Genomic DNA, 14929 nt, shown 5'->3' with positions numbered 1-14929 from the left:
ACCCACATGCTTTCATTCTCATGCCTCAGTTCCAACAACCATTTTCCTCTATGCCATATCATATGAGTTATACTACAATCCCACCCACATCCCTCCCACCTGAGACTGCACCACATTTTGTCCCCTATCTGTTTACTTTTCATCCCTTAGAAGGTAACCCATACTCATTTATGCCGACACCATATGCACATCCTTCGACATCTTTTCCTGCACAAAATGTTGACCAGACTCCATCTGAGCCAGTTAATACCGACCGAGCTGATCACCGAGTAGAGTTATCCTGCAATCAAAACTATGATCAGTGAGTATCTTATATATATATATATTATTTTTAATTAATTATTTATAATTGTTAAACACAAAAATGCAATTTCTTACTTGATAAATATTGGTTTTATAGTTTTTTCCCTGAGATTGGCCCACCAGGTGTACAATCAAAGATTTAGAAGAGACGATACACTAAAGTTTGTCTTCATTGAGATGATGTGCCTAAATTAACATGACGAATGTGGTTAGACGAATTTAGCGTAAGTATAATTACAATTATTAATTATAGAAAGTTTCAAAAAAAAATTATACGTATTTATTTATTTTTAATTTCCTGTATAATGAGTTTAAGTGGCAACCCGATGAGAGTGATCGTATATGGATCACTTAGAATAAATCTAGTCGGAGAAGTTTTAGAATTAATTTGAACAAAATTAAATGAAGTGCAGATAAAGGCGAGTGGATGGATCCGATGGTGCAGCGAGCATTTTAGGCCAAGTGGGATGAAAACGAATACAATAAGCGAGTAGAACAAAACAAAAAGAATCGCGCTTCTGAGACTGGTGGGTCAGTCCACATAGGAGGATTCATTCATTTCACCGAGAGCCGAAAAATTATGGTAATTAGTTTTTTTACTTAAATGTAAATTTTATTAACTTATATATATAATGATTTATATATATATTTTTTATTTCATATATTTGTCATGCAGGCAAGGGAATTAGACCGCGAGCCTAATGAATTTGAGATTTTCAGGAGAACCCATACTCGGAAGGATAATCAAAGATAAGAAGTATGGGTTAATAATAGATCAAAGGCCGTCGCGGTAATTGTATTTATGTACAATTTAATTAACATTACAATTTTATGTTTTTTTTATTAATTGACAACGTCAATGTTTTAATTTATATATATATGAGGCGTTCAAAAGATTAAGTGCGGAGGCATCTTCAGCATAAGCCGGCGGTAACGAGTCGTCCTCTCCACCTACAGTCGACGAAAATTAGATTTTTTCTCAGGCTATCTCTAATAGGAACAAAAAGGGTCGTGTCTACTATCTCAGCTCTCAAGGTAGGTGACTGCACTCTCATCCTGCAATTAAAACACAATAAAAATAAATCATAATAAAACTTTTATATTTTTTTTATTTTAGTGAGAGGTTTATACTCGCCAGTGTACGAGTGCAGTTGTAGTCCAAATTTAAATTTATATTTTCTAGATGAATCCAGGTCGTCCACTGAGAGATTTATTTATGGCAAAAGAAAAAGAATGTCACACACACGCACACGCATTTGGACAAATTGGCAACAAGATTTTTTACGGGTTTTTTTTAGACAACAGATACTAGAAAATAAAGTAAGGCAGAAATTGAAATAAACATTAAACGTAAAAATATGAATTTGGATAGTGCTTGAGTTAAGACAATTTCAGTACCAACCCGTTGATTCCCAAATTTTAGCATAAAAGATTAGCAACATTAATTTAATTTCAGATATGAGGGTTTGTTATTAAATGCAATTAGAGATGATGATAGTTCTAGGTTAAGCAATCCCCATACATGATATGCGGGATTCTAATTTAAGCAACCACCATAAATTCAATTGCAATTAATACACAAAACAACTAAATTAATCATCTGGGTTTGGGTATGATAGCGTTTCCAGTTCTAGTAACTCTCATACATGGCATGAAAGCTCTAAGTTAGGCTTACGCTCCAATCCAAACCTAGTGATTTCTCAATAATTAAGATACACTCATACTGAAATTTAAATTAATGTTACTTATTTAAAGCGCAGCTTTCTTTGGGAATCATTGGCGTTGGACACTGTCCTTGCCTTAACCCAAGATTAGATTTAGCTACTCATTTCCATTTAAAAGTTAATTGACATGAATTTAAACGACGTAATTTAAATAACAGAATTTAAATGACAAGAAATTTTAAAGGCATAAACTAACCGGCCATTTAGGCGGTGGATAATTAAATAACAAGAATTAAAATTGCAGTAATTTAAAGGCATAAACTAACCGTCCATTTAGGCGGTGAATAATTAAATGACAAGAATTAAAATTGCAGAAATTTAAAGGCACAAATTAACTGGCCATTTAGGCGGTTAATAATAAAGTAATAATAAATGACATAAGAATTTAAAAGAAGAAAGGAAGGAAGTAAGATCACAAGAGAGAATACTAAAGAAAAGGGGAAAGAACAAGAACAATTCTCAAAGAGAGAATTATAAGGAAACAACTAAACTTTGATTCAAGAATAATAATCACACTTACAAATGCAATCAAGTGATCTATTTATAGGCTACAAGATGCAATACAAACCACACAATTTCAATTATTCAACTAGACATAATTATATCTAATGGGCACTCACACACTTAAAGTTAAATGGATTTTAGTTATAATACACACCTAATATTAAATGGATTTTAGCTAAAATACATACCTAATAAAGCACTCATAAAGTTAAATGGATTTTAGGTATAATATCCACCTAATAGTTAAATGGATTTTAGCTAAAAAACACACCTAATAAAGCTCTCACATAAAAAATAAAAATAGATTTCTATAAATTGGTTTTTAATCTTCATTAGGATTAAAAATAATCCTTGGGCCTTCTCCAAATAATATCTTCCATGGGTTGCTCAAATTGGGCCTTAATTCTTCATGGGCTTGAATTCTTCATGGATTTTAATTTTTCATGGGCTTGATTTCTTCATGGATTTGATTTCTTCATGGATTTGATTTCTTCATGGACTTGATTTCTTCATGGATTTGAATTCTTCATGGACTTTAAGTTTTCATGGGCTTGAATTCTTCATGCCTAAAAAAAATAAAAATAATTTAATGTTATTAATAAATTATATATTATATATATGTATTACACATGGCACATATATATATTAGATTATATTATATATTACATGCATGCATATAATGATGTATATGTATTATATATAATTTTATATATTATTATTATTTACTTTAGAACTTCATTTCATTCATCTTTCAATTTAAACTTGCATATAACCATAAAATATATATTAATATCTAATTTAAACCATTTTTAAGATCAAAAGAAGGGTATAATTATAACAAATTTTTTATAAAATTAACCACTAATCAGTAGGTAGTCATTCCCAGTTGGATTCGATAATAGCTCCAGTGGTTCATATGGGTTGTCGTTGGAATTAGAACAAATGAGATTAAGGGTCACCCAGATGAACGAGGAGATGCATTCCGCTCGGACCTAAGTGGTCGAGGTGCAAAATAAGCTGCATTCCTCCCGGACTTGGATGGATGAGGAGCTGTATTCCGTTCGGATCGAGGTGACAGAGGTGAGAAACGACAATATGTAGTTGTGTCAGTGGCAGGAGCAGATGAATAGACAAATGATGGTGTTACAACAACCTTGCTCGTCTTATCAGCAACCTGGACCGTCGATTCAACCAGGACCGAGTAACCAGTTTTCTAATAATGAGGAACAAAATGATGATTGTAACTGAATATTTATGAATTAATCGGTTTCAATTTCAAATTTAGTTTTGTTATTTTATAAAATTATATGAATTTTCATTTTTTTAAATTAATGATTATATAAATATATTTTTAATTTCTATTTAATTAATTAAAGAAAATTGTTAATTATCATCAATTTTATTTATATATAAATTTTATTATAAATAAATATAAAATAAATAAAAATTTGAATAATAATTAAATATGAATTTTTTTATATTTAAATTTTTACTTATATAAATTTTGTTATAATTTTATTTTTGATTTATGTTTACAAATTTTATTTTTATTTTGTCTTTTAAATTTATTTATTTAGAAAATAAATTTTTTTATTTTGTTAATTTTTTAACAATTAGAAAATTTATTTATATAAATTTTTAATAATTTTATTTTTGATTTACGTTTTAAAATATTTTTATTTATTTTATTAAAATTAGCGACAGGAGTCACACCCATCGCTAATTAGTGACAGGCTTGGCTCTCATCGCTGATTCAATCGCAAAACTCCTCCCGTCGCTAATATTTAGTGACGCTACCTTTAGCGACGGGTATGCCCCTGTCACTAAATTTATCGCTAAAAGATTTAACGATGGATTTTTATGTTTTAGCAACGAAAATTTTTGTCGATAAAACTCTGATTTTTTATAGTGATATGAAATGGTATGAGATTCACCAACCTTTTTCTTCAGCATCTCATACTGAATAAAGAGGAAGACGATGTTCTTGTCTTTGTGAGTTTCTATTATCCAGGTTAGGAACTTGTTACAATTGTGACCCGAAATTCTAATTTGAGTGAGATTGGGACTCCTGATTTGACCATGATTATGAGTTCGAATTTAATTGTGATTATGATGTTATCAAATTCAATTTTATGTGAGATTTATTTCATCTGCAGGAATATTCTCATGCACCATCTTCTGATCAGAATATAATTTTCTGTGTTCATCCATAGATGATTTCAGGTCTATAAATAGGTGCTCAGGTCACATGAAATAAAACACAGAGGGTGTGTGCCTATGTCATTTTTGTATTACCAATATTTGGTTGGTGATATTTTGTTCATTCTGCCAATGATTTTTTTTCGATTTAGATTTTTCACGTTAAATTTTGTGTTCGTGTGTGGTTGATTGGTTTAATTATAATTTGTTGTCGATCCAATTTCATAACAAACCTTATGACTAAAAACTTGTTTATAGCACAACAAACCATGGATTAATCATTACTCATATCCTTAACACTTAAGGATGATATTTTCTCTATATTATACTAATATATGTATATATATGTTTAATTTAAATCATATTACAATTTAAATAACAACATAAACTTGTCATTTTATTAATATTTAAAGAATTATACGTTCAAGTTTCATAGTCATTAGAATTGATTTTAAGGGTTCATATCTAATAAATCATATTACAATCGGGGAGGCCTGGATGGGGATGGAGTAGAAGTGATAGTTGGATCGGCATGGGTTTGGAATACCAGAAAGATCAAAGTGAAGAAGAAGAAGAAGAAGAAGAAGAAGAAGAAGAAGAAAGAGCACAAGGGCTTGTTCATGGCCTCCATTGCCATTAGCCTTGGTTTGCTGTGAGTTGGCCACTCTCAAACTTACAATAAATAAGGTCAGGGTCCTTGGAAAGGGCACACCATTAATTATGGTTGTAATAAGAAATGCCCTAATAAAATGAGCAAGTGTTTATACTTCTTCCCTGTGGGGGTCATGCTTTTTAATTAGGGAGCTTTTCGGCATTTGATATGACTCTAATTATTCTGTTTCTATGGGTCCTAATCCTCGCTGTCTATGCGCTTGTAACAGTTCTTTTCCCTTAAACTGGAATTTAATATAAAAAAAGAGAATTGAATACTAACTGTTGCATCCACAGGGTTGCATTCTATTATAATACCTTCTTTATAAAAATATATAAAATAGAATTGATAATCATGAATCACGGACAGGTCCAAGAAGGAGGAACAAGACCCCAACAGAGGTTCGAAGAGACTTTTCCAACAAAAGGGTCTCTCGGACTGATTCCCACATAGGGGAAAGGAAGGAACCCTGGTGGACTCCCAGGTCTCCTGGAAACCTCTCCCACAGTAGGTTCTCAGGAAGTACAAACAAATAATTTCCACAATTGAAAATTTCTCTAAAAATCTCTTAAAAAATAGAGCTTATTTATCAGAAGTTGTAATCCAAGTCAATCTCCAAATTTTAGAAATACTTATCTTGAATCCTAACAAGTACTACATCTTAGATACCAATTGAATCTCTGCATTCGATTATTCAGCAATCTCTCTCCATTGTCTGAGTTAAGTGTCAAAATATTTGCACAAGAGATGTCTTGCGTCTTCTGATTATTCTCTTTCTTGTAAATTTCAAGAGACTTGATGATGAATTTTTTTACAAATAAATTTATTATTCTGCTTAAGCAACAAAAAAAAAAATAATTATTAAGTCAAAAGCCCAACTCGCTTAACTAAAGTAATTAACATCTTTAATTATTGTTGATTAACAACTATATAAGTCCAATTTGTCAAGCATTTACTTAGATTAAACGAAGCAAGAAGGAATTAGCTAGAATTGGCAAAGTAGAAGTAATTAATGATCTTTAATTAACTAATTATTGGTGTTAATGAACAAGAGCCAGATTAATTAATCTCCTGATATTGAATTTTCTTCTTTTTTTTTCTATAAAACTAATTTTGAATTAAATTTTCAAACATTATACATATTTGTGCGTTTAATTACAAAAATCAAAATATTTTCCTTTTCTTTTCGGGTTAGTGGTTACATCTTCTCACTTTGTTTTGGGGTCGGCGACGTAAATTGTTGAATTAAATTATTTAATTTTTTACATGTTATTAGCACGTGGTTTTTGTTAAAGCAGCCGCCAGTAGATTGCTGACTGTTCTCACATGGTTTTTGTCTAAGCAGCCCGCTGTAGATTCCAGAGTGTTGTTTCTTTCTTTGTCATATCCTCGTAATTAATTAGATGATTTATATTATCTTATAATATATATAATTACTTTAGGAGTTTTAGATATTGTAGGGTCGTGGGTTTGATTTTGCCTTTGTGCAAAAATGAGCAATTGACTATATTTATTCAAGAGATCAGACTCCCAAGATTCAGCTCACGATGAACCTATTCATTCACCTATAACTTTAGAGTAAATGAATCGAAAATTTTAGAGAATATGAGATAGGTCTGTTCACCTATGAATTTATATGTATTTGATGATTTAGTTTGTGCCATTAAAAAAATACTTAAATGAGTAATTTTTTTCATATATATTTTTTTGGGGGATAAATATTATATTTATTAATAAATCAAATTATTTTGTACAAAATAAATTGTCCATATTGCATAAATAGTGGAAATATTCCTTTTTTGTATAATTACACAAATTTCTTAACATGAATATGGTGCAAATTGTAATTTATAGTTATTTTTTATAAACCTTTTATTTATGTATAGGTACTGATATTTTGCTTTTGATTCTGATGATGCAAAATAAGATTAAAATTTTGAACATCTTTCAAACAAAAATCAATTTCAAAATTCGCTAAACTAAATGAATTCACACTCTTTTTGCCAAGTCACTCATATTCCTAAGTTATTTGTTTTGACAAAGTATATGTCAAAATATTTCCAAAATATATGCTATTCATATTTTAGGAGATTGGAAAAATAAAGTATTAAAATTCAAATAAATCTCCAAATATTGAGAATTAAAGCTAAAATGTGATCTAAGGTAAAAAGGTAGGATTTGTTGATTGATTGACTTAGATCAGTCAACTAATGGGCAATCTTGGCTTTTACCTATCGACCGACAAAATGCATGTTATCCTAAATTTTAAGTACTTGCCTAATTTGTCAACTAATCATCTAGGGTTTATCGACTAACAGAATATATGTCAATTCAATTTTATTTGGTATCTATGTTGCATTTGTCAGCTAACATCTTCTTTTGTCGACCGATTTTTGAATTTATACTCTAATCTGTCGATCGATGCTTTACATCTGTCGACTATTTTTTTTTTCGCAAAAACTCATAACGGGTAGTTTTGGAGCGCATTAAATGCACCCCAACTACCTCAAACGGTCAAAATTTTGAAAGCATTCACCCACAACTATAAATACTCGGTTGGTGGAGGATTTAAAGGTGTTGCCTAGAAAAATATCCAAGATGGGGTGAAATGATTTTTCAAAAATTAATAATTTTAGATCTTTTAAAAATTTTTAAATTTGTGATCTTAATATGTGATGATTGCAATAAGATTAATAATAATAAAATCACACAACCACAAGTAACAAGAGAAATTTATAGAGGTTCGGCTCTAAAGAGCCTAATCTTCTCTCTCAAGACTTAGCTTAAGTCTCTCAAGAATTAGCTTGAGATTCCACTAAGAATAATCAACATTAATTTTTAATTTGAGCTAGAATCAACATGCAATCCCTTGTCTAAGAAAGAACCACTAGGACACTACTAGCAAATACAATCCCCTCACACAATAAATGAGTAAAAATAACAAATTTATAATCAGAGACAATTACAAATGAGTCACCAACGGTTGAGAATTCCACTAGCCAGGACACTTCCAGCACTTCGAACATTTTCACTCTTTTTTTAATGCTCTATCAAGTTTGTTCTCACTTTGAGCCTCCATACTTACTTTATATATATACATCTTCCAAATAAACTAGTATTAAAGAAAGGATTAATATGAAGTTTAAAAGTCAAAAATTGTTTAGGTTTTCTCAAACAATAAGGAACAAAACAAGGAAACATGTTTAAATATTAGTCACCTTTAATTTAAAATAAATTTACTTTTTGCATGAAAAATTAAGATTTAGAAATTAAAATATAAGCTTTTGAAATATAAATGATTAAAACAAGAAAATATGTCTAAAAGTAATTCTCTTTTAATTCAAAATAAATTTACTTTTTGCATGAAAAAGAAATACATATATCAAGATATAAAAATTTAGATTAAATTTTTGAGACATAAATTATTAAAACAAAAAAACATGTTTAAAAGTAATTTACCTTTAATTTAAAATAAATTTACTTTTTACATAAGAAAGAAAAACATTTATCAAGATATGAAAATTCAAATATAAGCTTTTGAGACATAAATGATTAAAACAAGAAAACATGTTTAAAGACAATCCACATTTAATTCAAAATAAATTTACTTTTTTGTATGAGTAGAAAATATATTTATATCATAAAAATATTTTTATTAGTTATCAAAACTTAATTAATATAAGTAAGTTGGCTAAACAAAAGGTTAGAAGAATTTATTGCCAAACTTCCAAGAGAGTCAATCAGTTTATTGTGCTTACATCTTTTATTCTCTCATTTTTCTTGTAAGGCTTGTATGTTTATTAATTTTTTATTCTTTTCAAGTATTATAATTTTTATTGAGAGAACTCATAACTAAAAAGATATACTCTTAGAAACTTAATTTTCTTGTATACATTTTTACCTAGCTTGTATTGCTAGGGATTTGCTTGTTCAAGCAAGATGTTCTTATCCTTAGTTTGGTGCTAGAGGGCTTATCCGAAGTGATAGGATGATTTATAATTAATTGTTTTCAAAAATCCTTAATAAGAAACTAAGATAATAGATTAGACTTAATTAAGTCGAACAACTCTATATTGTTGTGCCTCTTGTTTGCTAATTATTTCATTTTTTGCTCTTTGTATTTCTTTAATTCTCTCTTTCACTAAATCCCCTCAACATTTGTAATTATGAACACTTAATTTTCTTATAATTTTATTTTTAACCAATAAGCCCCTTTTACAATCCAAAAAAATAAAAATAATTGTAATGCCCCCAGTTAATTTTAAACAATTATACACAAACATCGCCCTATGTTGATAGGCCTAAGGTTAAAAATAGAAATAAATATAAAAAAGAAAACTAGAGATGGCTAGTCATAATACTTGCCCCTTATATTTGCACAAAAACGAAAATGAATACAATACGGAATGGAAACAAAAAAATGACATTTTTTAGAAAACTAGAAAACAAACACGTGGGAGACATGTAAATAATAAAAAAAAAATCTAGAGGACTTTTTGTAAATATTATTTTTAATATAAAAAATTATTAAAAGTAGTTATTCAATCTAAAAATAAACATAAATTTCATAATGCATTCAAACAAATTCGGAAAAAAATTAAAAAATTTGAGTTAGAGATAGAATTTTTTTCATCTTTAATCTCTTTGCAGATGGAAATACATTTTTGATATTTTTTTAATATTACAAAACGGTCTCAAAGCATTTTCGAAATTAATGAAACAGTCCAAAAATATTTTTTTGGTGTTTTTTAACATTTCAATACAGAAAACTTTTGAAAAATGTCGAAACGGCACTCCCAGTGTGTTTCCGTGCATCATAGCCGGCGCAATGGCCAGAATGATGAACTCCAACAATCTTAAAGTTTGTGATCAAGGAACCCAACAACCCAAAAGACGTATCAAGTGCACTATGAAGGCATTTGCCTCCATTAAGCCCAATAGAAATCAACTCATAACATCACATAGATACGACTATAAATTATCACATAAAATACCAAATTTTTTATTAAACAAGGAACATATTAACGATTAATTAAGAAAATCATAATTGAATCACATCGAGCTCTAAATTTTTCAAAAAATAAAAAAATGAAATAAGAAAAGGATAACAACAATATTAAAAAGACACTTATAGTTGGGGGAAGAATTTGCCATCCTCTTCTTGAAGTCCTCAAGCTCTCTTAATGCTTTGATTTCTACATCATTTCTCTTTTGTGCCTCTCGCTCGGCTTTTCTGCGAGTAGGGATGTAAATGGGTTGCTAATGACTCTCAATTAATTTTATTTAAAATTAAAATAAATATAAAAATAAAGCCTATTACCTATAAGCTGCTTCAGACACATGAAGTGCAGTCTTATACCTTTCTATCTGCTTCTCTGCAATCTCTAAGGCCCTTTCCTTTGCCCTTTCTTCTACTTCTTCCAATCTCCTTTCATTTTCCAATTTTAGATGATGTTGAAGTTCTCTCACCTAAATATATATATACACACATATTAGTAATTATATATATTTTCCAATCTCTTTTCATTTTTTTCATGTGATCACTCAAACTTTTTGTTATTTTGATTGCATTTCTGAATCTAATTTTAATTTTAATCAATTTAATTCATGTACTTTGATCCTTTTTTTTGTATAACAATCCAAATTTTTTGTTATTTTGATTATTTCATTAAACTTGTATTTTTAAGTCAATTTAACCCTTGTACTTTCATATAAACTGAGATGACAAAATGCGTGTCACACTTTGTTCATGTCAAAGTACAGAAGTTAAATTGATTTGAAAATACAAGTCCAATTATATAATTAAAATAATGAAAAGTTCAGTTGTCACACAAAAAAAAAATCAAAGTACAAAAATTAAATTAACTAAAAAATTCAGGTTTAGAAATGTAATTGAAATAAAAAAAGTTCAGGAGAAAAAATATAAGTTTGGCCACTTAAATTCTTTACTCCTTTATCGAATATATATATAATGTTCTTAATACCTGTTGCTTTGCAGTGAGTGCTTCTTTGCAGGCTGCATGGTACATGTCCATGGTCTGTTTGATCTGCAATTGTAGCTTTCTTAACTTCTCCTCAACTTCTTCCTGCAAGTCATCGATATATATATACATACACATATACATATATATAATTAATACAACAATTAATGCAAATTAATTAATTTAACACATTCATACTAATCAGTCTAATTATTTCTTTTTCCTGCAATGTTTCGATTCATCTTGGAGTTTGATTATGCTTTTTTATGTGTTATTAACCTTTCTAAGGTACAATAACTTTTCAAACTCGGCCACATTCATATTTTTATTTTTATATTTTTACATTTTTTTGTGTGATGACTCAATTTTTTCGTTGTTTAATTTACACCTTTTAGTCAATTGGACTCCTATACTTTGACATTTTTTTCACATAACAAGCTAAACTTTTCATTATTCTAATTACACTCTTAAATCTATATTTTCGAGTAAATTTAACTCTTATACTTTCTTGTGTAAAAAAAAAAGTAAAGTGACATGACAAAATATATGTCACAATCTGTTCACATCAAAGTATGGGGAGTTAAATTGATCTAAAAATACACGTTCAAAAGTGTAGTCAAAATAATGAAAAATTTGGGTTTGTACACAAAAAAAAATGTCAAAATACAAGGCTTTAATTGACGTGAAAATGCAAGTTTATTGGTATAATCGAAATAACGAAAAATTTGAATGATCACACACAAAAAAATCGTAAAAGTAAGGGGGCAAAAATATAGGTTTGGCCTCAAATTCTAATAAATTTTAGGTTTGACATTTTTTCTATGACAATTCAAACTTTTTATTATTCTGATTACACCCTTAGACCAGACAAAGTACATATCAAAGTAAAGGGTTAAATTGACTTCAAAATACAGATTTAGAGGCGTAATCGAAACAATAAAAAGTTTGAGTTGCCATATGAAAAAAATGTCAAAATATAAGAGTTAAATTAACTCAAAAATACAGGTTCAAATGTGTTATTGAAATAACAAAAGTTTTGATTATCACACAAAAAAAATATTAAAATACATAAGTTAAATTGATTAGAAAAAAATATAATCAAAACAAGTCAAAAGTTCTAGTAGCCATTTTAACCTCTCAAACTCTAACAAGTTTTAGGGCTTTCTTTGATGGAGGTAATGAAGTATTGCGAACTCACAGAGGGTCTTGGCGGATGTGATGTTCGGGAAGTCTCATGATTGTGGAGCGCCAGTTCATCTGCAGAGCCCAAATCGACATATTGACAAGCCGACGAAACTGCAAAGCGTCGATATTGGTTGCTGTTCATGCTTGTGCTCGTTCTCATGCCCATGCCCATCCCAACGCTCTTAGAAGGTGCCCGGCTTAGCGTCGATCCCAAGTTGTCGTAAAAATCAAACAAAGTGCTATCAGTGCTCATCCTATCCCCACTTATACATGAAATCTCAGTCTCTGGAACTGAGAACTCCTCTCTCACTGCAGATAGAAACAATCCAATGAAACAAATCATGAATTGGTCTAAATTTTTAATAGGCCAAAAGCATATTTGTGCCCCTGGAGTTTTGTGTTTTTCTCCTCCCTAAACTTAGGCCAAAAGAATAATTATGCTTATGAAGTTCGTGATTTCAAATGCGCCACTAAACTGTATAAAATCATTTATTTAAATACGATATGCGTGTGCACTAACGTGTCAATTTTTTGGCTTCTTCTTAGCCCCCCCCCCCCCTCTCTAGCTGCTTATCCTTTCTCTCTAGCCTCTCTTACATCTCCTCTAGTTGAGCTATGTAGGTCGGTTGGCTTAAATGGTTCACTTACGTGCTTGAGTCAATTGTCTAGGGGAATCGAAGATGGAACTAGTAGGGGAATAGCATTTCTTGCAAAAGACAAAGCTAGAGAGAGAAAGAGAGAGTTGAGGAGATGCTAAAAAATTGTTACATCAGTGCACGTCCATATCACTTTCTGACCAAGTGCCAAGTGTTTAAATAAGTGATTTTGTATAGTTTAGATATATATTGAAACCACAAAAAGCTTAGGTGGTGTTCTCTTTGTGTTTGAGTTTTGTGTTTTGAGTTTTGAATTCATTTTGAGTTTTGTGTTTTGAGTGTCTGTTTTGAAAATTTTAAAAATGCGTTCTTTTTGTCATTCTGAAAAACTATTTCTCAAAACAGAAAACTAGAAAACGCGTTTACTTTGAAATTTTAAAAACGATTTTTTTTTGTTATTATGATATTTTATTTAATAAATTATAAATTTGATTCAAAATTTTAAACTATAAAATAAAATTCAAATAAAATAAAAAAAAAATCAACAACCTTATAAATATCATTTAAAAAAATTAATACAAATAAAATATATCACATATTCAGTTTAATAAATAAATAAAATAAAAAAATTAAATAACAAAACAAAAAATCAAATCAGCCGCAACTCATCTCATCTTCTTCGTTCTAGGGTTTTCTGGGGGGGGGGGGGGGGCGGGTGGTCGCGGTGGCTATGGCAGTGAGGGGCGCTGGTCGCGATACTGTCGCGGTGGCGATGGGGGGCTGGTCGCGATGGCGGTAGGGGGGCTGGTCGCGGTGGCGTTGGCTGTGGGGTTGAATGTGGCGGAGGGGGGTGCTGGTCGCGGTGGCGGCTATGGGGTTGAAGGTCGATGATGGTGGTTGCGGTACCGGTCGCAGTGGCGTTGAGGGGCGCTGGTTGTGGTGGCGGTGGAGTTGAAGGTCGGCGGCGGCGGTGGCTATGGCTGTCGATGGCCAGAAGAGGAGAGCGAGAACAGAGAGAAGATGGGGGGAGAGGGAGAGAGAGAGAGGGGGGGAAGTGGGTCTGCGTGTGCCTGCGCGGGGGGGGGGGGTTGGGGGCTGTTTTTCGCGTTTTCAAAATGTTTTGTGTTTTCAGTGTATTTTCACTGAAAACGCCCAAAACAACATTTTGTTGTTTTGAGTTTCCTTAACAAAATTTTTAGTTGTTTTTAAAAACGCGTTTTGAAAAATGATAAAGAGAACGCATTTTCAATGTTTTCAAAAACTGAAAATAGAAAACGGCCCGAAAACGGGAAAGAGAACAGGCCCTTAGGATTTCACAAGAAAAAAAAATACAAAAACTCAAGGGTATAAATATACTTTTGGACTAAATTTATGGATATATTTGAAACTACAAAAAAATTAAAGCTTCACAAAAAAATATATATATAAAAATTTAAGGGTATAAGTATGCTTTTGGCCATTTTTAATAATTCATACATAAAAAAATAAAAACTATAACTCGTCCATATCATGTTAAATAAGGATGCATTTTGATGAGTGGTTTCTACTTTCTGAGACGTACATGGAACCGGCGGTCTGGTCGATACTACGATAGGGCACAGAAGCCATCCTTCGAGGAGGCGGAGCTGAGGAGGCCGGCAATGGAGTCGAGGCGAGCCGCTCGGAGATGATCTTACCTTTAGCGATAACGTATACGTTGCAGAAATAGGGCACCCCTTTTAGTACAATGCTTGGAATATCAGACTTGAACAATCTGTCCAACATGATGCACATATATATATATAT

At 30.8% G+C, this 14929-nt stretch overlaps 1 protein-coding gene across 1 annotated transcript; it reads right to left on the bottom strand.

Annotated features, from left to right (window-relative positions):
* Nucleotides 1-3486: 3486 nt before the first annotated feature.
* Nucleotides 3487-14908, bottom strand: LOC127805725 (uncharacterized). Its single transcript, XM_052342476.1, has 4 exons — nt 14692-14908; nt 12562-12857; nt 11367-11468; nt 3487-3744 (listed from the first exon to the last, which is right to left on the bottom strand). Exons 1-4 carry the CDS (start codon nt 14906-14908, stop codon nt 3487-3489), a joined length of 873 nt encoding a protein of 290 aa, XP_052198436.1.
* Between the last annotated feature and the right edge of the window lie 21 nt (nt 14909-14929).

The sequence above is a fragment of the Diospyros lotus genome, chromosome 7, assembly GCF_014633365.1.
Source record: "Diospyros lotus cultivar Yz01 chromosome 7, ASM1463336v1, whole genome shotgun sequence".
Taxonomy (NCBI): domain Eukaryota; kingdom Viridiplantae; phylum Streptophyta; class Magnoliopsida; order Ericales; family Ebenaceae; genus Diospyros; species Diospyros lotus.
Note: the sequence above shows the minus strand (reverse complement) of the source record. Positions and strands in the feature narration are given on the sequence as shown.